General features: G+C 41.6%; 1 protein-coding gene across 1 annotated transcript in view; it reads left to right on the top strand.

Annotated features, from left to right (window-relative positions):
* The first annotated feature begins 524 nt into the window (after window positions 1–524).
* The window catches only part of CMTM8 (CKLF like MARVEL transmembrane domain containing 8), a 34,908-nt gene continuing 8,716 nt past the window's right edge, over window positions 525–26,716 (top strand). The window contains exon 1 of the mRNA XM_040072458.2: window positions 525–706. Within this exon, the coding sequence (XP_039928392.1) occupies window positions 539–706 (168 nt within the window). The 5' untranslated portion in view covers window positions 525–538. The remainder of the gene's footprint in view (window positions 707–26,716) is intronic.

The following is a 26,716-nucleotide window of genomic DNA, read 5'->3' as shown; positions in this document are numbered from 1 at the left end:
TGCGCCGGTTCCCCTCCCAGGCGATGGCAGCCGCTGGGGACAGGCACCTGCAGCACCAGCGCGGCTCCTGCCAGCGCTCGCTGCCCGTGCGGCCGGGGGTGAGCCTGGAGGGACGATGCCGGCCGGCGCATGGGGCTGAACGCCCCAAGCCGAGCCCGCCCGTGGGGCTGTGGCACGGACAACGGCGGCTCAGCCCGGCTCCTCGGCTGCACTGGAAGCAGACGGGATCCCAAGTGTACGTGTGTCCGGGAGGTCAGGAGATGGTTTTGAGAAGGGACCCGCTTTGACCCTCGCTCCCTAGCGCGGGGGACGCCTCGCACCGGCAGCGCCGGGTCCCGCCCGGGGGATGCGGCGGAGGGCCGGGCGGTCTGCGGGGCGGGCGGCCCCGCTCCGGATCCGCCTCCCCGCCCGGGGCCGGGCGCCGAGCACCCTCCTCCTCCCCCGAGCCCAGGCGGGGGCTGCCCGCGGCGCCGGGGCCACACAAAGCGGCGAGCGGCGGGGCCTCCGCGCCGCCCGTCCGGCCACAGCCGCGCCGGCCATGGAGCCGCCCGCGCCGCCTCAGGAGCAGCCGCCGCGGCCGCGCTCGCACACGGTCACCACCACCAGCAGCTCCTTCACCGCCAACCTGTCGGCCAGCTCCAGCACCCTCGCCTACGACAGGGAGTTCCTGCGCACCGTGCCCGGGCTCCTCATGGTGACCGAGATTGTGAGTGACCCGGGGCGGGGAGCGCGGAGGGGCGGGGGAGCCTCGGCCGGGCGCTCGGCCGCCGCTGGGATGAGGGATCGGGGCATTCCCCTCCGCGCATCACCCGGTGCGGCGGCCGAGGGTCCGTGCCCGCAGGTGAAGCGCGGAGGAAGGGACGAGCCCACGGAAGCAAGAGCGGCTCCGCGGCGGCGGCACAAGCTGTCCCGCCTGGAACCTGGAAAAGTAGCCCGGGGTACACGCGGTCTGCTCAGCCCCCCGTAGTATCTGCGCTATCATCGCGTCCCGTAGCGGAAAGACGAGTTTTGGCAGACCGGGAACTGAGTTTTGGAGACTTTTCTGTAACTACTTTGGTTGTATATACTTTGCACTTTATAGAGCACGAATAGTCATGATGCGAGAGTTGATTAAACGATTTAGCTTTGTTTCCTAGGTCAATAAAAAACCCATTTCCTTACGCTCTTAGTGCTTGGATACATCTGTGCAGAGTGGGAGATGAACTGACAACTTTTGGGTTTGGTAGTGAATTTGTTTTTTGCAGATGGTCCATAAGGTGTGAATGAACATACAGAGGGCCAGGCAGTGCTAGATTCGGTCGCTTGCCTCAGTGGTAGGCAGTGAACAGCACAACGCCGGGATCCCTCTGCAGGCCTGTGTGCCCTCAGTGTGTTGAGTAGCAGATACTCAGCATCTTCTCTTAAAAATGATGTGTTTAATTCCACCCATCTACACTATTAATAACTGAGGGTCTTAAAGAGCTTGGCTGCCCCACCTAACTTGAGTTTCCTGTGTGAAGTTTTTGCAGTGTTGAAGTTTCAAGGATTAACTTATCAGACCACATTTGTTTTCAAGGCTTGAAAACACTGTGCTTCACCAGAGCAGTGGAATGGCTGTTGGTTTTGCAGACTTCAAAGTTAAAATAACCAGGCAAAGCCTCAGGCCAATGTGTGATGTAGGACCTCTGGCAGGAACAGTGCCATTGGAGAGAGGATGCCAGGCTGATGCCAATAGTGATGAGGCTGTGAAGTCAGAGCCTGCTACCAGCTGGTACCCTGTGTGCCTTGGGAATTCTGTCGATATCTAGCAGATAGGTGATTGTAGGCTTGTTTTGGATGTTAAATACAGGAGATGCTTCACTGTCAAAGCTGTGGTAGATCTGTGGATAAAGGAGTTTTTGAAAGAATAGCTGCTTTCTTTTTCACTCTTTTCAGTTAGTAATTAGAACAGAGTTATGCACCTTTCTTGTACTTTATCTGAGGAGTGATCCCACTGTAGATTGTTACAGAGGCGCCCAAGGCTTTTCCTGAGCCCTGCTGGAATGTCATATATTCATCCTGGCTGTGAATACTGGATCAGCTGCACTCACATTGAGCTACATGGCCACAGGGCATGGACAAGCCCTTGCTCACTCTTTGCTGGAAGTGTGCCTTCCAGTTCATGTTGACAGGTGGTGTTGTGCAGTGTATCTTTCTAAGCAGTGATGGTGCTTTTTAAGGGGATTTTGTTTCCTCTCAGCCATTCCTAACTCGTGGAATAATTGTAAAATGTGAAGATGAGCAGTTTGTGGCCAACTCAAATGAGCTAATAGAATTCTCTAATGTAGATTAGCTTTTACTGGTTTGGGATGGTGTACTTGAGAGAGCAGAGTACAGTTCTGATATGAAGTTGAAAGTTGTAGGCAGGTCCTACAGAAGTACTGTACTGATAGATAGTGCCTTTAAGGAAACATTTTTAGTTCTTAACTCCACTTATTTTAAAGCTAGAGGTAGCTGTTCTTCTGTGAAATTAAAGAAAAACATATTAGTGAAGACCTTCATATGGAATTAGCTGAAAGAACCCCAGTTACTAGAATCAAATAGTGAGTTTGTATGTATATCCATATGTATATATACATATATTTGGCATTGGGTTTTGGTTAAACATTTTCCACCAGTTTTTGGTTGGTGGTTTTTTGGGGTTGGTTTTTTTTTGTTGTTTGTTTTTGTGCTTTTGCTTGTTTGTTTGTTTGTTTTCCCCTGGGAGAAAATGTGCTTTAACACAACATGACTAGAGATCCCAAGATCTCTATTTCAAAACTCGCTGTGCGTATTCAGCAGTATTGGAGTTCTGTACCTCAAATCAGCCTGTTCTGATTGTTGTGCCTTGCCTGCACCAATTGAGTCTTCTGGATATTTTGACCCTCAATACTGATCCCCCAGCTTATAGCACGATCCTTCTGCTAAGGGTTTGCAAACCTGTAAATAAGAGCAGCATGCAATTCAATCTCAGGAGTTTGCAGCCTGGTAGATATTTTCCAGTCTAAGCTGTTCTCTAAAGAACAGCTGCTGTGGTTGGAGCATCCCTTTGCTTCTGGTGCCCCTTCTCTGGGACACCTGTGACATGGACAGGGAAGAGGACTGTTTTTATTAATATCTGCTATCAGTGCAGCTACTCATCTGCCAGATCCCATGTCCATGTTAAAGCTGAGCTAAGGGCATTAAACAATGGTGCCAAATGCTCTGAGAGTTTGCACTGTGGGGCTGCATAAATATTTGATTATTGCTGCTGTCAGTCAGCAATGTGAATGCAGCAAGAGGGGTGCAGTCTGTGTCTCCTGGCTCTGAAACTGGAGCTCTCTTCTCTGTGTAGGCAAAGGGTAAATCTGTGTTCTTCTTTGACCAAAGAGAATGGAAAAGTAGAAAGTTACCACATAAGTGAAATATTCCAGCCCCTTAAATGAAGGATCTTGATCAGGTTTTGTTCCCACTTCCCTAATTTGAGTGCTGTGAAGATGAATTTACTGCTGTGTGTATTTCCATGTGTGCTGGTAACCAGCTTACACCCGCACTGAGACTGTGGTTTAATAGCACAGTAAATTCAGCTTAACAGCTCCTGCTAAGAGAGTCTTTGTAGTCCTGCAAAGCACTGGTCTGCTATTAACCCAGTCTGCTGTTTCAAATTTGTTCAAAATGAGTTAGCTTTATAAGGACAGGTTTTATGATGAATCAGGTATTATCTGTCCTTTATGTGGCCGCTTTAGAGCCTGTGTAAATGTGGGATGAGGCTGACTGTGCCTATTCAGCAGTAATAGAGTTATGTACCCAAACCTGGTTCAGCTTAGCTCTGTAATGCCTTTTGGTCTAGCGCTGCACACATCTAGCATGAATGAACTCAGAAATTCAGCCTGAAGTGTAGGCCAAATTACCTGGTGCTGACGGATTTCCATTGCCTTCGATGTCTGCCTCTGTGACCAGAGCAGGTGCAAGGTTTCCTGCCACTCACTTGGAAACAACTGGGGTCAGTTTATTTCTGAGGAAGGAGCAAAACAGAAAATGCCACTGGATTTTCTGAGAGGCCTTTGGAAACTGACATAAAACATAACTTTGATGCATGGAAGGATGTCCAAAGCACTTCTATACAGAAGTAATAGTGCTTGCTGGACAGGGCAGAGGCTTCTGACTTTGGAAACTTGGATTTACAGGCTTTAGTTGGCCATTGACTACTGCAAGTTAATTTATCTGCATCTCTCTAACTTCTCAGAAGGTCTCATCCATTCATGGCATATGTGTACTAATCTTTATAAGGCTCACAGATCCATTGGTGAAAAGTAGTATAGAAGATGTGAGTGGAGTTATAGAAAGTCTTTAAATGAGAAAATGAGATGTCAATTGCCTGGGTTGACACTGGAGTAAAAATACATCTTATAAAATAATTGATACTGATTTCCTACAATGTAGCACCACCAGTCCCCCTGGAGGATTTACAGTTTCAAAATGAGCAAGTATAGCGATTTTTTAGAGTCATCTTTTGAGTGTTTCTTTTCTGTAAAATGATGGCCCAGAAAAGCTACATTTATCTTCCTGGGACTTTTATGGCCAAGAAAAATGATGGCTAGCGATACCTTCTTAGGGCTTTAAATCAGCTTCTCAAGTCAAGCATTATGGATCACTTTGGGGAAGTGGAAAGTTTTGTGGTTGCTATGGATATAGTTATAAAAGTATTTACTTTCTAGCAGGATGACATTGATCTCTTCAGATTGTTGCTTCACACCGGTGTGTTTCTAGATGGAGTCTCTTGTAAAACTTGCACTACCAATTTTAAGGCTTGTAATGGCTATTTGACCTTGACAAAAACAAATACTGATATAGCTTGGAAATGTTTAGAAAGTTGTTAGGTTGCTGCTGTAGGTGAGATCTTGTGATGGTGTAAATTGTAATTACAGTTGCATTTCTTTATGCTGTTCTATGCACATTATTCTTGGAAATGCCCAGAATAAAACAGGTACTTGAAATAAAAGCCTGATAGGAAGGTATTTGCTTTATTAGCACCACATAAAATTGTGGTTCAAATTTATGTTTCTGGACAATAAAAATAATTTTGATCACTGGTTCATTATTCTTCTTCAGATGTTAGACCTTTAAAGATTTAATTCATAAAGGAAATATTGTTGACTTTGTTTATTCTAGTAGACTGGTGACCCTCAGAATATTAAATAAATATTGAAAGTTATGCCAGATCTAAGATATTGAGGTCGCCAAAACCAGAACAACTGGAAATGTGCGTTTGTTCAATAGACTTTTCACCTTTTTCTTTTTCCTGAGGGATGCATCAAACTCATCTACAGATATTCAAGTGTTGAATTATGTCAGCAATAAAGTCATATAAATGTTAAGAAAAATAGAAGTAATACAAGGGGGATTTTCTACTGTGAGAAAGCTAAAATACAAAAATTGTTCTTAGAGCTTTCCTTGAATTTAGCTTCTTCTTTCAGTCTTATGCCCTCTCTGACTACAGGTCAAAGTTTTATGTACCATGTTCCTTCTGCCCTCCCATTTCTTGCAATAGCTCAGAAGCATGGAGGGAGTTCCAAAGAGCCCCTTTCCTCACCTGAGTAGCAGCAAAGCTTTCTTTTCTTTCAGGAAAAGCCCTCACCTGAGTAGCAGCAAAGCTTTCTTTTCTTTCAGGAAAAGCAGAGATTTTTTTTCTTTTTTTCTTATAATGCGATTTTTACTCCAGTCATAACGTGCCTGCTCGCAACTAGCTGACAACACTGGGCTACCTCCTGACATGTTGAACAAGTGCTTTGCCTAGAGGAGATGTATACAAGCATGATCTTAATACTATTCACTTTGAATTACTGAATGGAAAAAACCAAATCCTGCATTGACTAGTCAGTCACTTCATCCAGCAGCTTCATGTTCCTACACATGAATAAGAAAACGCACCAAATAAAGTCTCAGCTCTCTCCCTTGGTTTGATCAGACTAAAGTCTTGCTGAAGTCAGGTTTCAGTTCTGCCTTTTTCTAGGTGCTGTTGTTCCACTGCTAACCCTTAGCTGTCCTTAGTGTACTGAATGCACACATCTATATAATTTCTGTCTTCCTTTAGGATCATATAGTTATTTAAAGTTCTGCTTCCTGTAAGGTCTTTGGTTTCCTGGACAAGATCAGGGTATTTCCTTGGGAAGAGAGAACTGTTTGGGGGACACAAGAAAACAGAACCTTTTGAATGTGCTCCAAGTGGTGATAGAAACAGTGTTAGGGCTAAAGTGGTAGGAGGGTGAAAATGCCCCTTAAACTGAATGAAGATATTTCAGCAAAGGTCAAAAATGCAAAATATTTTCAGTACGTCAGAGTTAAGGTACAACACATATGAAATGTCATTACCTCTTCATGAGAAGAATGCTTTAAAGTCATACTTAAGCATCTACTTTGTTGTTGGGTGGATAGTGAATATAAATCCTTCCTACTCCCCTCCTCCTGAACTCTAGAATTATTTGTTTTTCTTTTGTGCCTGAAAAAATTCTTAAGTGCACAAACTTAATTTTAGAAAATCTTTTTGTGCTTCAGTGGTCTGTGTCTGTATGATAGTGAGATATGCAGTCCTTCCATTATTCCTGTTGGAATAGGCAGAGCTTCCCAGGTGCTTAGCTTTAGCATGATGCTGTGGCTGGGTGAGTTATGAGGGTAAATGCTGAGGTGACCATCACGGTCAGAGGACAAAGGCTGATGATACAGTTGCAAAGAGACTGTGACTGCATTCCTGCAGAAAATTGCCTATTTCCAGAAATGCACCGGATAAATCCCAGATCCCTGGGTAATCGCACTGTGGGAAGACAGTGGTGCTGCCAGAAACCTGATGGAGGTGCCTGATAATGGTGGAGACACCTGATGAGGTGTTTTGTCCTAAAATGATTTCCCATCCTAGACTTGTCTTTGTCTTTTTCCTTTGTGGTTAGTTGTTTGTTGTTCAGTTGGGAAATTTTTATATTTCTCCCCATTGTGTTATGCTCTTTTTTTTTTTTTCTCTTTCTGCACTGTCATTCCTGCTTTCTGTTTGGAATTACTTACTACACACTGCTAAGACAGCAGATCAGAGGATTTTGAAGTAGTGTATGTCTATCTGAAGAACCCTGTTTTCCAGGCAGCGTATGATGAAGAGGTGTGTTTGTTGGCAGTACAGTAAGAATGTGAGCAGGAAAAGGACACAGAATGGAGCTGTCTATGGGTCACATCGAATTCTTGCAAAATCACTAATGGCCCCCACATTTCTGAGTCCATTAACAAAATGCTGCTTCTAGAGCAGAAGCAGATGCCTTTCACTCCCTGCCTTTGGATGAGAGCACTCCTGTGTACCTGGGAAGCCCACTGATGTGTCTGCTCTGTTCTGTGCTCTGAACCACCTGTGTAGCACCAACAGGCAGGTTTGGAACAGCGATGCCTCAAAGATTCTTCTTAAAAACTGAATTCTCAAAACCACAGAAAAATTCTCCTGGGGACTCTGAACGCTTCAGAATGGGAAGTGTGAAGGGAATGATGATGTGTTGTTCTTGTTTGTTGATTGCCGTCTCTTTCAGCCTACTGTTCTTTCCTGTCGTCTTCTGGGAATGACAGAGCCATATATTTAGTTTATGATGGTCATGTAGATAAATATGCATATATATATGCATGCATATCCACACATACATATTTATACATATATAGGTTTTAGCTTCATTTTATTTTGGATAAAGTACATATTGCATTGTGTGATATTTCCACGCTTTTTCCCCTTTGAATTCCAGTAAAACAGCAGAAAGTGTGACCTTGCAGAGAAGACCTAGCCCTTTTTTTTCTAGGGTCAAACTGCAAATAGCTTTTAGCATCCATCAGGCCTTTGGCGAGGTAGTTCTGTTCCTGTGGCCTGAGCCAGTTCCCCGTGGAAACTGCTGGCACTAATTCACCTGCCTCTGAAAGGACCAGATCAGGTATAAGCTCTTAAAACTCCAGTAAAGGAGGGACTGAGTAAGGAAAGAATCGAGTCACTCTTTCAGTGGCACCTGGGACTGATCCAAGGAAAGTTTGGTGTTATGCTTATGTTAATGTCTTGGTTCTACACACATTAATATGGTATTCCAGGCTTTGCCAAACCTCTTCACTGCACAGGCTTGGATCGGTCCTGGGCGTGACTGCATTTTTGCCAAGCTAGAGCACAATATTGAGTGTTTACACTGACTCTTTTTGCAAGGTATAGGTGTGCAGATGACACTGATGCAACCACAGGTTTACTGAGAGAAAAATCTTCAGCGCAAAACAAAACCAGTTTCAACAAATTGGTATTGTTAGAGGCACGCAGTCTGAGCAGTTTCTTCTGGGCAGCCACAATGTTTCTGGTCTGATTTAAGATGTGCTGAAATCAGATTTTGTAGAACTGAGACAAAGTAAGTAGGTGTGGTAATAATCAGCAAGGTGTCAGTCTCTGGATATATCATAATCTAGTTACAAAGAGTAAATAAATTGAAAACATCCCAAGTAGGACCCCGGAAAGAGACCACGAAGGAAAAACAGCCTCTTTGATCATACTCTGGTAATCTCTTCCTGTGTTTAACTGGTAGCCTAATGTGCACAACTTGAAAGGAAATCTGTCAAGAACCTCTGCTTCATACCCAAAAATAAGAATGGTTTGTATCATCAGCTTTAAATGTGGCTCCTGTGTCCTGGTCTGAATTTAAATATATCCAAGGCAACACTGTTTTTGCACAGATCCATTTATTTAGCCTCAAAGTTGTGCAGCTGCTAATGGGCTTTTTTTTTCCCCCTTTCTGTGCCTTTAATATATATTTTAGCATATGTTCTCTACATTCAACGATAATGGTATTCCAAAGGCTTCAGCTGCTATGGCAGATAATAGCTGAAGGGGCAGCACAGTTTTGAGACAAGTATGAGGAGCTGTAGTTGAAACTTAAAAACTGAGACAGAGTGTTGCAGGCAAGAATTCAGCACTGGGGGACGGGGGAAGAAGTAAAAAAAAACAAATAAACCCATAACCCTCTACCAAAAGGAAAACCTCTATAATGTGTCTTTAAAATGACACCTCAACTGATAACATCAGCTTTGGTTGTGCCCAGCCAGAGTCTGCCACTGTAGGGCAGACTGACAAGGATCAGGAAAGGAGAAGGTGAGACTGTGGTGGATGCCTGTTAATACTGCTGTAGGTTGGAAAGCATAAACAAATGCACAATTGTCCTTTAGAGACTCAGGGCTCAACTATGATACGTGCTGAGAAGAGTGGCGCTATAATTCAATCCTTAGTGGGGAAAAAAAGACCAAAAAAATGACAGCATTTGTGCTGATTTGGTTGTAGTTTAATTTGTAAACTGTGATGTACCTTGCTATCAGGAACCCCATGTGCCGTTTCAAAGAGCTTCCATGTGTATAGGCACTTAATAAGAAATTAAAAAACATTAATATATTATTAAGGTCTTGGAAATTAAGAAGCATCAAAATTAGTTTCACCCCGGCAGCATTGGTTTCATATTGAACTGTGTGCAGGTACTGGAATCCAGGCAAAACCTGCTTGATCATGTTATTTTTATCAAGAAATTTCTGTCATGGTCATTGCACAGAAGAGCTTTTCTAGGCGTGACTGGGACATTGTGCACACAGCATTGGAGGAAGTCATGTTGTGAGTAAGGAAAGGGATTATTCAAAGGGAGAGGATGGTCTCTCAGCTAATTGCTTCCTTGGAAAATTTGATTTTTATCTTCTTCGTGCACCACAGTGTTCCTATGGGATGCTAGACAAAGCAGGTAAGCCCTACATTTCATTGTGTTCACTCGTTTCTGAATCCCCAGCTCTGGGTTTGAGTTGCAGAAAAAAAAAAATCTCTGAAGTACCTGAAAGTCAGTAGGAGCTCTGTGTCCTAGAGATGCCAAATGCCGTGCCATAATAAACATCTTGGGGAAAGAGATTTCTGGAAATTTGGCAAGAATTGGCTTTTGACCCTAATTTTAGTGCACTGTCTAAAATTGGGCTAGCATACTACTCTGTCTCACAAAGATGCGTTTAATAGTGTATTGATCAACTTGTGGGACAATACAGGTAACACAGTGTTTTTCAAGAGCCCAAGCAGATGAAAAGCTCTGAGATGCAGTTCTGCAGGCAGAAAGCAAAATAGGGGAAGACATTAGTTCTGATGGAGGCTTTCCTTTCTGTTGCTGCATGTAGGTGGTGGTGTGGAGAAGGGGAAAGTATGTGGTCAGAAAATTATAGACTGTACCATAATGTATACTTAACCAAGGATAGCATTAAGACGTGTGAAGAACTCGTTTCTGGAAGTGTTGCAAACTTATCTGCAAGTATTTCAACATGTTTGTCTCTCTCTGTTGTCCACCCCCCTACTTCTGCCCCAAGTCCTAATTTTCCATCTCTCTTCTGTGGTGGGTTTGGTTTTTGTTGTCTCCCTGCCTCATTTCTTCAAGCCATCTTGTCCAGCAGCTCAGGACAATTTGCCAAAGGCCTGCTTTGCATGATTTTCATCTGCTCTTCTTCAGGCAGATGACAGAGAAAATTAACATAGAAAATGCAGCTCCTACACTAAGAATTTGGCAAAATGTTGTTTTAAGAGAGGAGGTGTTGGGCAACTGAAGGAACAGGCTCTGCTCAGTATGAGACACCCATCTTTAATGGTTTCATAAAGCTGTGGGTAGACAAAACTATGTAAAATACCATAGTATTTTAGAACAGAATTAGAAATACTGATAGTGATACAGTGATTTAGGAGGTTGTTGCTGAATATTGTTACATGTCTAGTTCTTGAATTCATCCAGAACGCAACTTTTTTAAAACAAAAGGCATAAAACAGGCTCAACAGAGCTGGATTATTTGAGACCAACCACAATCTTGTGGTGATCTCAGTAAAACATGAAAAAGGCTGAAAACAGGATGCATGGAAAAGCAAGATCTCTGTTGGAATTTCTGACTGATGCTTCAAAGCCTCTCTGTGTGCATAAGCTGTGTTCATTGGACTGTGCAATACAGTCACAACTGTTGTTGTGGATTGCCAGTTGACCTCCAAGCTGAAAATATTTCCCCCTCCTCATGCTGTTACTAAGATATAGCACAGTACAAATCAATACTTAATTAACACAAATTAATTAGCGTTCTTTTTATTTCTCCTGATGCATGGGAATGAGCTTGGATGCCAAATAAAATTCACACTTGACAGAAAGACAGTTGTCATTAGTTTTGGAAAACCACAGTCCTTATTTTACTCTTGTGAGTGCCTTCTTATGTTGCTGGGACTTAACTTTAAAAGGCAGTGTGCAAGAGGAAAGTAATGACCTACTTGAAGAGATGGCTGCTCCTGTGGTCTGTTTTCTGTTTGAAATATGAGCTTCCATGTAAAGATGTATAAAACTAATCTCGAATATACGATGCAGGCCTGTGGAACTGTAACTTAATGATGAAACTTGCCATGAGTGAGACAGTGATAAACAGCTCATACGTTACTAGGTACAATTTCATTGTTCCATTTGGTATATTGAAAGGATTTTCTGTTTAACCTCTCAGCAAAAATGGTAGGAATCTTAGCCAGGAGAATGAGGTTTCCAAGCAGGTTTTTTTTTTTTCAAAGTGGGGATTTCTTCCTAGACTTTGGCAATCATGAAACGTGACCAGACGCTTGTACAAAGAACTTGACATTCTCTTTGTGCAGTAACAGACAACTATCTAGCAAATGTTTGCCTGAAGTAAGCAAGTCAAGATAATGTGTTAAAGGTGAGATGGGGTCTCTTGTAAAGTGTTTTACCAGCTCAAGTTAAAATTAAACTGAGTGCACAGTGATAAATGAGAAGGAATTCTCTAAGCTTGGTTACATCTAATTTTCACTTTCTTATTAAGCTGCACAGTGGAATACTAGTCTTGGGGGTAAAAAAAGAAACAACAGAAACCGAACAAAAAATCCCTCTCCCCTCAAAAATCCTCCCAAAAGACCCCAACCCACCCTACACTATGCCTGAAGTAATTTTCACTCTAAAAACTGAGCTTCATTTCAAAGTGCCTCTTCAATTTAGGTCTCAGTTTAAAAAAATGGTGGAGAAGCGAATTTAAAAAGAACACTTGATTTTGACTTGTGTTGGTTGCTGTTTCTATAGATTACAGATTACATGGACAATGTACACAAGCAAGAAGATGACCCTGAGGATTGGTGCAAATACAGTCCGGATGAGTTGATGGGAACAGAATCAGATTAAGATCTAATATACACAAACAATATTGTTATGAAGAGAAGGTTATAATGCATCGGTTCTTGATGCTGTTAGAGCCTGTTGTGAATTTCCCACTGACTTCAGTCATCCTGACATATCTGCACACGAAATGAAAAGAACATGAAAGCCAACCTACCGTGAAGTCTGTGTGCTCTAATCAGCGCTGACATTGTTTGTGACTCCCAAGGACCAGCAGCTCCTTTCCGATAGTCGTTTCCTATCCACTTGTTAGCGTTTGGTAGAGGGCGGCTCTGGCGTTGCTTCCGTTCGGCGCTGAAGAAAGGGGTATGCCCAGAAACTTTTCCCACCGGTTTCTTCTGCCAGGGCCACAGATTAATCTGATAAAAGAGATCACCTCCCTTAAGACCTTTCCTCTCCAATACCCTTGTGTGGAGCACTCACTGTCAAATTAGATTCAGATTAGGAGTAGCCTAATTAACAGTTTTTACCATTTTTGTGTTGACCTGTTGTGCTAAAATTGACTTTGGGAAAATAAAAGGCACAGTTAACCCACTTGGTACCTAGATTACCCCAAAAATTCCGAGTCATGCTACCTGTTTCTTGTGCACAGTTTCTTTGGCTTGAACATCTAGCTGATAGATGATGAAAGGGGGGGAAGCTGTTCAGATCCATTGCTTGGACATACTCTTTTATAACCCAATTGTCTAATTTATGTGTTTCTTCAAAGCTCCCTGTAGTACCAGGAGATACCTTATTTTGTAATGAAACACTGATCATTTTTTTACATCCACATCGTGGTTGTTAGATCCTATGTATCAAAACAGCTCAGCATCACAAGTATCAATCTAAATGTGTTTATTCAATACATCAAATGGTTTTGTCCCATAGCTGTCTTGCCTTATCACTGGATTATCAAACGTTATATGCCTTTTCCTGTATCAAAGACAAATTGCTTTGCGTGCTGTGTTCTTCCTTTTCCCTTTGTGTGAACTAGCAGAGCTCCCAGCTTGTGATGTCTTTCAGCGCCCAAATTCCTTTTTGGTTTCTTGGTTTTATGTGCTAGGACCTGTAATATTGTTGGCAGTAGGAGATTACACTACATGCCTCTGTGTTTGTGCACATTTCATCATAGTGGGCTGAGTTTTCAGTGTGTGTGGATGTGGGCATTTTTTGATATAGCAGTAATAGCTTGAAGAAAGGGGTCTCTGTAAAGTCCTGCTTTTTTTACTACTACTTTATATATATGTACAATTTTAAAAAATTATTTTAAGATTTTTCCCTTTTTGATTTGATATCAGGCTTTGCAGGGAAAATGTGCCAAGTATCTCTGACTGCACACAGACTTTTTGAACAAAAAAGCTGCCATGTCATTATACAGGCTTTCCCTTCCCCCCTCAGTGGGAAAACAGGAACTTCTGAGGGGGCAGTAAATAGCTGAAATACCCAACAAAGAGCACTTGAACAAAAGGCTGGTAACACCTCTTTATTGTATCTGCACTATTGTCATTCTAGGGAAGAAAATATTGAGCAGAAGAAAGCTGTGATCCAGATCTGAGGAAATAGAAAGGGGAAAAGGTGTGGAAGTCAGCTAAGTAAATATAATTTAGTTGATTGTGTATATTGGGATGCTATAACATAAACAGCACTACAGGAAAAGGCTTGGGTTTTTCAGAAGAACCATTTGGGTGGGAAGGGAAAGCCGTAAGCTCGCATAGTGATATGGGAGCTTTTTATTCAAAAAGCTTGTGTGCAGTCAAAGTTATTTAGCATGTTTTTCCCCCAAAGCAAATGCAGAGCACACCCTCACTCTGCCTGTAACCCCTCAGCAACTTGCTGTTGCTACCGTACCTAGAGCTCTCCTTCTCATAACCTTGGCATGGGTGCTGCATCACTTGCTGCTCATAAATCGCAGCTCAGATGCAGACAGCCTTCGACAAAGCCAGTGGCTGCATTTTTGGATATTGGTACTTTCAGCTGCCTTCACCAACCCAGCAGCTGACCCAGTCACAGTTCCTGTCAGCTCAAGCCGTGACCTGAGCACAGCAGAGGTGGTTGACTCATAGACTGCTGGGTGGTGGAGTCTGACAAGGTTACTGCCCTCCATTTATCTGCCCTTCTCATCAGCCAGTGCTCGATGCTGTGAGAGTCTTGTCCTCCCTTAGTCATGCACAGCTTAGTCTGTGCATGAAACTGTGCTGAGACAGAGCTGGTGTCCTGGTCTGCTCACTTGGCTTCAGGAGTGCAGGGGTTGGGTGGAGGTTGGATGGGAAGCAGAGCAAGCAGCGCTATCTCAGTCCAATAGTTTGATGTTGTGCTGAGATTTCCCTGAAATTTAGAACAAAGTTCTAGCCTGGACTAGGACCGTGGGCACACTTTGCTAGATATGTTTGAGGGTTGCACCAGCTTTCGGTCTAACAACATGCTCGTCTCCCAGAGGAAACTGCCCTGCTGACAGAGGAACTGGAAGGAGAATGTGTGGGAAATACCTTTCCACCAAGAGGTGTAATTGCTCTAAACACTTTCAGGCATGCGAGATTCACTAATCCATAGTAATCCCTGTAGTCTGTACCCATTCTGACATCTGTGAGCTGTATTGGGGAATCAGATTTAGAGGAGGAATGGAATCAGAAATGCTTGAAAACCCAAAATATTATTAGCTGTATTGTGGGGACAGTGAAGCATGAGTGAATTGCAGTGAGAGCAGCAGCTCTTGGCATTTCTGTGATATGCATTAACTATGGGAGGCAAATACAGAAGTTCTGGTTTCAGGCTGATAGCTCATAAATGCCGACAGCTGACAAGGTCTCCATGCCTTGCTGTTCAATGAAGTTCACATTCTAGCCTATGGTGATACCACAAACCAGTGATTTGTTTACCTCAAATACACTGAGCATTAGAGTGCAGTGATTGAAGAGCAGCTTTGTCTGCAGTCACCCTTGCAGGGCATTAACCTCTGGCACAAAAGCAGGGCAAACATCTGAGGGACATTAAATCATTTCTGCTCACATATTTAAATCTGGATAAGCCAATGGACTGAGGGTTGGTTTTTTTTTCCTTGATTGGAGACTTTTTTTCTTGGAGACTAGAAAGCTGACATTTGTCACCAGTTGTTCTGTTCTTTGTTTACATAAGGCCCATTGAAGTAGTTGGAGAACATTATACCCTGCCCCACAAACAGGCGTGTATACTTAATTTATGACTTTGGTAGTTTGAATTTCGAGTGTCAGGTATCCCACAGACCTTTTTGCTTTGTTCTTTTATGCTGCATGCACTGCTCGAGTATTTATTATGGAGGGCAGACAGGCTGTGGGAAGTCCTTCAGGCTTGTGGACTTTTTTCTTCAGAACCTTGAAAATAAAGTTATGGAGTTTGAGAAAAAGAGTTCTCCAAAAGCGTGACTGATGTGTAGAATTTTTTTACTTGTTTGGGCAATTAATTTTTTTTTTCATTTGGCATTAACATTTTTCACTTGCATAGAACTCTTCATCCTAAAGCTGCTTTAGTATCCTAAACATCTCTGCAAAGCATTAAATGTGGAACAGTGGTAACAAGACTTAAATAGGCCTCTGTTGAAAACTTAATTCTGGATTTGTTCTTGATTCCTTCAAAGTCAACTCTTTCTGCTACTACCACAAAAAGAATAAAGAGAAAGATGAAGCAGAATTAACAAACCCAATGTAGCTTGTTGCCAGAAGCAATGCTAGTATTTGTGATTATCTCTTGTTCAGTTGTGTCTTGTCAACAATTTTGAATATGGCTCTTAGTTCAAAGTTATCTTTGATATACTCGTGACAGATGGACATTTTGGAAAAGGACGTGACTTGAAAGTGACTTCAGAAAAATTCAGATGAGAATTGGGGCTGGAGTTTTTCACCAATGAAAGCAGTAGACGTTATGGCATCTTTTTTTAGAGACAAGATGAATTTTATCCTTGCAACGTCTATGCCTAGGTGTCATCTCTTTCCCAAAAGCATGTTGTAAGTTGAAATCTTTATGCCATTGGCAACAGGGCCAAAATGGTCCTTTCTGACAGTGAAGTCTTTGAACACAAATGCCTCCAGAACAGCATATGCAAGTGTTAAATATTTATAGGCATGCAGTTCTTCTGTGTTGTTACTGCAAAGTGTGCTCAGGAAAGAAAGCAGTTTTGCCAGAGAAGGAAAAGGATTTTTCATTGAGGTGCTTCTACAACATGTGGATCAGTCTTTGTAAAATCCTTAATCTTTACTAAAAACGTGAATCATAGTGCTAGGACTGGGTTATTATACCTGGGACTCAATATAAAAGTAGTCAAGAGATACAATAAGCTTTTAAATAGGCAGACAACATCAGATCTGAATGCAGACTCCTTATCTCTTTATCATCTTATTCTCTCCTCTGTTTGTTAGGCAAGGGGAATTGCTTCAACTTTTGATGTCTAGAAGATTCTGCCTCACAGCAAGAAAAAGATTTCTGTATTGTACAAAATCAATTTTTGTGGTTTTCAGCTGTGGAAATTAAAATGTACTTTTAATCTAAAGGTTTTTTTGAATGAGCAGTTAAGGGTTTCCTCCTGCTTAAATGGATGAAGAATGCAGCAAAAGATTTTCATAGCATATATTCCCTTTGAATTTTCCATTGCATCATATCTGGCTTTATGACTTTGTATCTTAACTATAGGGCAAAATAAAAGTTATTCCCAAAGAAGTAATAAGCTTCCTATTTTAATGTAGCAGCTAAGACTTGTGAAACAATGCTGCATGCCCACTAATTATAGGCATCTCTATTTACATGGCCTAACAGGAAGATGGAAATGTAAAAATAGCAACAAAGAGCCAGTGACATTATTAATAAAGCAGCTGTATACAGCATTGTTCTCTTGAAGAACGTAGACACCATTTAAACAAAGTGAACTACATAAATAATCAGTCATAATTCATAAGTAACCATTGTTAGGAATTCTCTTTTAAAAATAGTTCACCTTACTAATGTACAAAGGGTGGCAAAATGATTTTTTTTTTTTTGCGAGTGTTTATTTCACATGCAGGCATGCACCAAATGTTAGAAGAAACTTACCAAATCATTGCCATTTATTGAGGAGCTGGTATTTTTCTACCCTTGGGAACTATATCCCTTCAGGGAAGATGGGAGCAAGGAAGATAGAGTGCTGCAAAACTTCTTTCAAAGGAAGAGTTTGTACGTCGATAGAAGAGGCAATATCAAGGTTGGGGAAGGCTTTTCATGTATGTGATTTTATTTGATCAGAAGAACAGATCCTTCCTGCAGTCAGGCTCCATTAAGAAACAGTAGCAGTTGTAGTAATAAAAAAGAATAGTAAATAGCCACATTGGGGAACACACATTCAAACAGACACAAATGGCCCTGTGTCTTCTGAACTCAGAATCTCCTTCTGCCCTCTTCCAGTTTAAATAGAAAAAGTAAAATGAGATGACAGACAGTTAGAGATTACTGCATTTTTTTTTCTAGTTTTTCTGTACAAGGACATCATTTCCACACAATGCACTTCCCAAAAGCAAGAAACAAACATTGTATTCAGTGAACACAGCAGGTTAAGCCTGCACATTTAATTTCTATAAGTGCTTTATAAAGGAGAAATAGCATTCAGAACTCAAGGGCTATACCGTGCTCTTCACCTCCAGAAATACGCCTCTACTACTTGGCTTGACAGCCCGTGGTCCTTCTCAGGAAAACTCTCATGTGTTTGTGAACCAGTCACTGTGTTTGTGTAAAGGAAAAGGAATATGTTGAGCTTTTTGTCTGCCCCACCCAAACTCCTGAGCTGGAAGGGGGCAACCCTATCCCAGGGTTATTACAGCTGCCCTCTGGAAGTCCTTTCTGTCTTGAGAAGAGATGTGAAATTCATCATCAACTGACATTGTTGGTGAGTGTGAGGAAGCTTCTTCCTTTGTCCAAATCTCAGCTTCATGTCTCAAAACAAGAATTCAAAGAGCTTGCCGCTGTGGGTTTCCTTTTTTTTTTTTCCTTTTTCTTTTTTTTTAAATTTGAATTGCCTCAAAGAAGCACTGCAAGCTCTTTAAAGTCCTTCCATCAAGTTAGCTGGTGTTCCTCACTAATGGGAGCTCTCAAATCTACACATCATTTTATAGTATGAAGATCTAAAATTTGAATCAATTAAATCATATGGCATTGTATGAGTGCGACGATAGGTCTCCTCACAAATCAACTCAGTAAATTGCTCTTGCATCTCATGTAGGTCACATAGGATTTATTTTTACTTCTCTACCACCTGTATGGGGACTGTTTAGAGGACTAACTTGAGTATTAGTTCTCAAAGGAATCGGTTACAGCTTCTGCTCAGAACTCAAAAATATGTTAATATTTGAACATTAAATAAAAAATCATTCAGCCTTGTAGTTTGACCAATCTTGATTTATAAGCAGGCTTTTGAAAAGAAAAAAATATTGGAATATGGAATTTAATTGCTACTTTTAAATCTGAAGGTGTTTGTACTGAATCTTCGAGTTTTTCCCCAAAAAAGCCATCACCTCTAGAGACTGCACAAAAGCAGCCACTAGGAAACAAAGAAATACATATCCTGTGCCTTGTGTGTCTTTTTGTGACTATTTTGCTTTGTAATTGTGTGCTTTAAAATTCATACTTGAAGGCATGGTTAAATGAAAATTTGCTCAGAAAGTAACTGAAAAGGCAGATTATTTTGTATTTGAATCTAATGTGCTATTACTTTACATTCTCCTTCCTCTGCTGCTGAAGGGCAAAATGTAGCAGCAATTCCAGTGAGTAATTCCCAGCTCTGTGATACTGCCGTGTTTGCTGTTGCAGTACCACTTCACGGTTTCCTGACAGGGCTGAGAGGAGGCAGTGACTTTGGAATCAACAAGCATTTCTGCACAATATCACAGTGTTTCTCTCTAGGAAATTCTAGGTGGTGGGAGAAACTCCTGCCGTGGCCAAGCCTCGCTGAAGTGGAAGGAAAAGGGAGTGGCAGCAGCACTCCTTTCAAGTAGCAGCCCTCAGGATTGTTAGATAAGAGGCCAGGCTGTCTCCTCTCCTTGGCGTTTGGATGCTCTTGTCGACCTTTAGAGACTGAGCGCTGTGGAGGTCATTGCCTTGCACTGTGTCACCAGGTGCCCTTCCAGAGAGGTGAGTAAGTGCTGCTCAGGCCAGGCTGCTTGTCTCCAGTAGCATTTTGTACCACCCCTCCTTATTTTTACATTACACTGTGGCCCTGATGGAGCCACTGATAGCAGTAACCAGTGTGGTCCCAGTCTGAGCTTGCAGGTCTTTCTCCCGGCTGCCCATCTCACTGTATTGTGCATCAAGGCACTTCTTTCAGACTATGCAATGTGATGGGCGTGGACAAGGCTGTCTTCTGCTGCTTCTTTGTAGATGAAATGATGGGAAGCACTGTGACACCAAGTTAATGTATGCACAGTGTACAGTAACCTATATAAATGACTCTGTGTGTGTAGATCCCCAGGCAAAACACAAGACTGAGTAAGAATTTACAGGCATGGATAAACAGTACTGTGCTCCTGAATGCAGCCCTCAAACTCCAGAGCATTTAATGTGGAAAGTGCCCTGGGACAAGGACCAATCTTTATGCTTTGTACACTTTTTAATGGCCTGTTAATGATCAACCTCCACTCTACCGAGAAGATAAATTTCATTATTATATAATTCAAGCCAGATTCTTCACAGTTGCTTGAGATTATTTCTTATAATTCTACCTTAGCAACAAATGACATATTGATGTGGCATGTAATCATCTCATCCTATTCCATTAACACTTTTATATTTTCCAGCCCTTGGGTTTTTTGCAGGAAAGGAAGGCAAGTTAAAACCAGAAGTAATGGATGTGGTCAGTGGTCTGTTGAGCTCAGTCTCTCATAGTCACTGATACTGAAAACTTAGGGAGGAGTGTAAAAGGGAGCACGTATTGCAAGTTTTTCTTCTCTGTTACGGTTTTCTAACTTCTAGCAAATGGCACGTTTAGGAATTTCCAGTGCTGAAGATTGCTGACTATCCTGACTATCATGGATGTATATAATACACAGAGACAGGGCTGACCCGGAGTCTGTATGATGTTTCCTATGGCATTCTGTGATTTGGTTATGTACTGTGGGGTTTTCTTTTTCTTCTTTTTGATTTTGTTTTGTTTTTAAAGACCATTTCATCCTGTTTGCTTTTCATATTTTTGTGTGATAATTTAGCAGGATGCTTCTTGTGTCGCAAGGCCTAATCTACTCCTCGCTCCCCTCTTTATCCCATCTGACATTCTGTAGATTTCTGTCATATCCTTCAGTCTTCAACAGAAAATTGGATCTGCCTTTTTTTCCCAGCTTTAACTTTCTTTTCTTGTAGGAGCTGTTCTCTGTGCCTTGAATAATCCAACTGAATCGTTTTGTAGGTGGAAGGGAGGAATGAGCAGAACACACTCAATGTATGGGTACACCATTGATTTATAAAGCACTCTGATATTTTCTCTTTGGTAGAGGTTTTTATTACTTTTATTTTTTCCCTAAGAGTTTCTAATCTTCCATTGTGACATTTTTGATGACATGAACAAAATTTACTACCCGAACAAACTCTTATTTCTTGTTTACCTTCTGAATATCCACTACTCTCCCTCTAGTTATTAACAGAACTTCCTGAGCAACTGTAAGAAATCTGTTGTAGCGGTTTCATAAGTTTGATGTGATATGTCTGTGTTTTCCAGAGAACGCCTCTTGTTTTTTAATACAAGCTACCTCCTTGCATTTACTGTGTTACTGGTGTTAGCTCTGGTCTCACACATTCCATGAATATTTCTCAGGTGAAGCAACCTGTAATATGCTGCTGGCATGGACAGCACGATTTCCTTACTGACTCCCACCCCTGAGTAATTTCTCTGGGATGCCAGATGCAGTGAGCCGGAGCACCGTATCACAGAAGGCTCCTCATGCATGGACTGCAATAGAGAGAATACCTCTGTGAATTACACCTTTTTAGTAGGTGGTAAATTACTAAGGTGACAGGAAATCGGGTGCGCTGCTGCATTTTGCCCAGTTGCTGTTGTCTTTATGCCTGGGCAGTGCCCATTCTGATCAGGAAAAAAAGTTTTCTCGGTTGCATGTCTCCCTCTTTCCACTCTTCCCAATGAGACTTGATAGTTTCTTGGGCACTCCTGAGTGCTGGCTCTGCCTCCCAGTGTGACTCCTTTTGGAAGTGCAAGCTGATACCCTTATTTACACATGCCATGGCTGGTTCAGTGCATCCTCACTGCATGGCTGGTCTGGATAATGAGCATCACAATCTGAACATCAGGACTGGACTTTCTTTACTGGCTCACACAGGAGGAGGTGTGGGCCGCAGTTTTTTAGGCAGAGGTGCTCCTGGAATCTTTCTGGGGAGGGGTTTGGGAGGTGTGGGAGGACTTCCCTGCTTTGTGGCGCTGCGGGAAAGGCAGCAGAGGTCTTGGTCTCATTCCGGAATAGGTGTGTTCCCTATTGAATGAAGTGTCTACCAGAAGGCTTTCACCCATTTCAGCCCTGGGTCAGGAGGTTTTCTGACATGTCATAGCATTTGGACTAAACTCTGGGGTAAGAGAGTTCAGTCTGCGATGAGGACGTACTTCTGGAACATATTCTGGCACATGCTGCTTCCAGCAGCTTTCTTTCTTAGGGAATCTATCCTAAACAACAGCTGTGGGGGGCGTGGTTCTCTGAAGCAATGGTCGGTACTGCCACTATCTGAAGCCCATCTAACCTGTAGCGAGCGGTGTGCTGGTGCTGCCGCGGAGCCAAGAGCATGACAGACATTTTGAAGACTAGTGGGAAGATTCATCACTGAAACTGGTCACTTGAAAGCAATTAAACACGTATTCAGATGATTTTTAGAAATTCTGGGAAAGTAAAAGAACCTGGATTTTGGAGTTTTATTAGGCAGAAGTGTTTTCAAGGCTAGAAGAGACATTAGCTGCTGCCTGTCTGATGCTAAGGGTTGTAGTGTGCAAATTTTAAAATTGGTGTGTCCGCTATGACCACTGGCACTCTTCTGTGAGCACTGTGGATTTTAAAAGTTTTTCTAGCAAGGCAGAGCCCTGAAAAATCTAATGAGGACAGCACAGTAGTGAGTGGCTGATGTCAGCTCATTGTAATGCTTGGTGTTTAAAAAAAATGTTTGAGACTGAGAAGGAGAAGCAGTAGGGTAAGGCCATGTATTGATTAGATTATTGCAGAGTACATTCACATGGTCCTTGAAATTTTAAAGACACTTAAGTGAGGTTCTAATATCTCTAAAAACTGTAGCTGAAAAACATTTTTTAATTTCCTCATCTTTGCATCATTACTCAGTGTTAATAGAAATATTTGAAGTTTGAATCTTTCCATTTAAAAACATGCTCATCACCTTTTGTCTGACTGCAGCAGAAATAAGGTTTTTATATTTTGTGTTTTAGTCTGAACCGATGTTTGATTTATCCAGTAATTGTAGGCTTTCAACTTATTTTTTCTTATACACTTTGGTTTGGGGTTTTGGGGGGGGGGGTGGGTTTGTGGGTTTTGTTTGTTTGTTTTGTGTTGTTGTTGTTGTTTTTTAAGTAAAATGCATCAAGTGTTCTTATTTTGACAGTTCGTGGATAAACCTACAGTTGATGTTGCTGTTGTACCTGGTATGGAAGTGAACCTGATAAAGTTGCTTAGGGAAGACACTCAAACTTGGAAAAAGTTTTTTTTATATACACATACTCCCCCCCCTCCCCGCAGCCCCCCCCCCCCCCTCAATATATCTGACTTTTTACTTAAGACATATATATGTCTTACTTATTTTGGGTGGACCTTTTCGATTTCCAGGGGTTGCATTGTATGGAAATCACCCTGATGTTACTGCTGGGCAAAGTGCCCCTTTCCTAAAGAAAAAAGCAATGATTGTGCTCGCTCTAGTGGCAGAAGGTGGAATTGTTGTATGTCACTTAATGGATGATGTATGAGAGCACAGAAATTCTGATTTAAAAACACTTTCTAAGTGCAGTGCAAACATTTACTCCATTTAGCCTGAGATGGAAAAACAAAAGGGAAAAAAAATAATTCTGTATCTGTAAATAATCTGCAAATAAATCAATAAATCTGTAAAATAAAAACAACTAGAAAAAATACAATTAAATCTGCCTGTTCCTATGACTGACTGTCCTGGACATGTTTTACAGGAACAGTAGAGGGAGAATTCCCTTTTTCCCACTTTTTTTTTTTTTCTTTTTTTCTTTCTTTCTTTCTCCTTAAAAACTACACCAGCACCACCATCCTGATATGTAGCCAAGGGAACAAAGGATGGAGGTTGAGACATTCACAGGCTGCTTGTGCTGCTGCTAAGGTAGCTCCTGACTTGTGATTTAGTAATGAAATAATGATGTGCAATAATTTAGAATGGTCTCCCTGTCATAAATCTCCTTTGCTAGGGAGAAGAGGCAAGACGTCTTGCATTCTCCTCGCTGGATGCTGTCCATGTTTAGGTGGCTTTGCGTACAGGAGGCAATTCACACTGCAAATGCACAGCTCTGCTAGAATCCATCTGCCATCCTTTTTGTTTGTGTCAATAGCAACTCCACATAAATCCCACAGTGCTTATGGTGGCAGGAAGCATCTCTTGGATAAAGGGTAGACAGCTTCTGGCAAACATGCCTCTTTTATTGTGGAAAGGATGCATACACATTTTTGACTGTGTTGCTGAGTTAACCACTCAGGAGGAATGCTGGAGAATTCCAAACCCATGCATTGCTGCAGAGGAGTAGTTACATCGTAGCCTTTTTAAATGCAGGTTGCGAGTACAAATTTGCTTTTGCAGTTTTTAAACTGCTTTAAAAAAGCAAAACTGGATACACAGATTCAAGCTCACACCTGCTTTTATACCTCCTGGCTTGTGACAGAAGGCAAGATGGCTCATATACTAACAACAAAACCCTTTTTTTCTTTATAAGTGACTAAATAATCGGATACTTTTGAAGTTCTCAACACTGCAGAAGAATTATGGCGTTTATTTAAGGGTTTGAATATGTAATTAAGCATCTAATTTTAAACCTGCACACTCAGTAATGTTGGACTTTGCCACCAAGTTACTTCCTTTTTATGGTATCTGCCAATTGCTGAAGTATGCATTAGTGCATTTGACATATTAATGCATTTTAGTAATGGAGGTACTTGATCAAGCAGCAGCCAAACGACCACAAAATAGATGTCTGAGTTGAAATCAGAACCTGCCATAAACAACAGAAAACCGCTTGCCTTTATCATGCACTGAAATCCCCATTCCCATCTGACTTGAAAAACTGGACCCGGTTGGTGGAGTCCTTACAGTCTTAGGACCCAGCATCCCCTCCCATCCATTACCACATCCATTATTTTCTTGAGCCTTTTTGATGCCTTTCCCTCCCCCTTTCTTGGGCTCATTTTTTCCAGGATAGTAGTATGTTCCTGTAATTCTAATTAAGCATATTTGGACTTGCTCATAAATCAAAGTCAAATACTTAGCTATTACTGATACACTCTAGCCTACCTGGTCATAATGGGATACAGGCCTTTCCCAGTTCCTGGGTGGAGCTTTCTCCCTTGTCTTCGAGCTGACCTGGAGCAGGGAAGGTGGCTGTGTGCTGTCTGTGCTCACTGAATTGCTGCAGGCACTCCGCAGCTGCTGCTGATCTTGGCTTTCCAGTATTGCTTACCCGTCACTCACTTGCCAGATTCTGTACGCTGGATGCTCATTGAGATGACATTTGAATATCGACCAGTTTTTCCCACTGGGGAGATGTGGTACCAAACCAGTAGGAGAAGAGGCATTCTCAGCTCCAGCAGATACAGGAGTGTCACCCAGTTTGTACTGATCTGTTGAACAGCAAACCTGTCATGTAAGGGACAGTCAGAAAATTACGAGGCAGGTCTTTAACACCGCAGAAGCAATCTCGGTATTTAGCATGCCACGAGAATACAGGCTAATCACAGAAGGCTTGTCTAGATGTCTGTATTCCTTTGGCTCCTGAGGTATTTTGTAGATGCTGATGGCCAGTGTGAACTTTAAATCAATTTATTGCGTATGTTTACATATGCAGGGAAACCATTTGCCATATCATTTAACTACACGGAGTGAATTGTTGACCATGAGCTGATTTGACCTTTTCAGGTCTAATCAAGAAATCTGAAATATTATTTTAGCCTGTCAGCTCCAGTAATATGCTGTAAGAGTATCTGGATCTAACTGAAAATGTCAAATGTGCTCTAATATGCAACCCATCAAAGTTACGATGCAGGAACCAGTTAAGAATATAAATCTGTAACGTCTGTGGTGCATCTCAATTGCCTGGGTGAGTTGTTCTGCCACTGATAAAAGCTAGCTAAAAACGTGGATTGAAACCAATTCTTTGAATAATTGTTCATGTGAGTTGTACAGCCACCTAAATATTAAAATGGTCTTAAAAGAGGGGCGATAACTGCCAGTTAGAATACTGCTGGAAAAAAAACCAGGGCCCAGCATGAATACTCGTGCTCCAGGGAATGTCTTGCTAACTTTAGTGTGTGATAATGTAAGATTAGTGGTCTCATGTAACCTCAGAATTTTCCTTTTTAATTTTCATAATTTGCTGCTTGTGAAGATTTTGCTCTTTTGAATAATAATCCATTATATAAGCTGAGATATCCTTATCAATCTTACTGCATTTAGTACTAAAAATTTTTCATAGTCTTGTGCATTTGTGAAAAATCTACTTCTGTACTTAAAAGTGTTCTAAAAACAAATGCTTATAAGTAGAGTATTTAATAATGTTTAATTTCTTTTTCTCACCTTTGACATTTCTGTTCTTGGCATTTTATAAGATACTCAGATCTAGGATAAATCTGCCTTTAGTAATTATTTATCAAGCACGAGATCAATTGTTTATCGGTATAATTTCTGGATGATGAATTTAAGTTGGGATTAAAGTGGATGGGTGCAATGAAAAACAAGTTTGTATCCTAATAAAATGGTATTTCGTTAGCTAAATAATCTATCAAAATTGTTTAGCCTTGAAACACTTGTTACACTAAAATTGAGCTGGTTTTTCTCTGATTGTGGGTAGTTCATGCAATTTGAGGTGCTATTAACTGAATTGCTACTATTAGTAAAATGTTGTTGGAAGTGGAATTAAAATGAACTATGGAAAGCATTGCTGAACCGATAACTTTGCACTGAGAATAGTGTTTTAAAGGATTCACTTAATACTATTTGAACTGTTCTTACAAGGCAATGCTGCCCTCCCCTGGTATGCTGTGAAAAGCAGGAATTTTTGTCCCAGTCTGAGCCAGTTCTAGAGCTTCCTGTTGAAGGGAAATTGACGGATTGGTGAAAACGGTGGGGTGAAAATGCTCTCAAATTGACCATTATATGCTTTCTCTGTTAAGAGAGAAAGAAAACTCCAAACAAACCATTTTTGTAGTGCTTTTATGTATGCATGATGCAGATGTAGATGAATGTACAAATAATATACATCGAATCTACTGTCAGTACATGGTAGAGGGCTGAATTAAGTTTTTGTGGCAATTTGGAGGATGAATTGAAGACAAAAT

The sequence above is a fragment of the Hirundo rustica genome, chromosome 1 (genome assembly GCF_015227805.2).
Source record: "Hirundo rustica isolate bHirRus1 chromosome 1, bHirRus1.pri.v3, whole genome shotgun sequence".
NCBI classification, from domain to species: domain Eukaryota; kingdom Metazoa; phylum Chordata; class Aves; order Passeriformes; family Hirundinidae; genus Hirundo; species Hirundo rustica.
The sequence above is the reverse complement of the archived record's forward strand: the minus strand, read 5'-3'. Positions and strand labels throughout refer to the sequence as shown.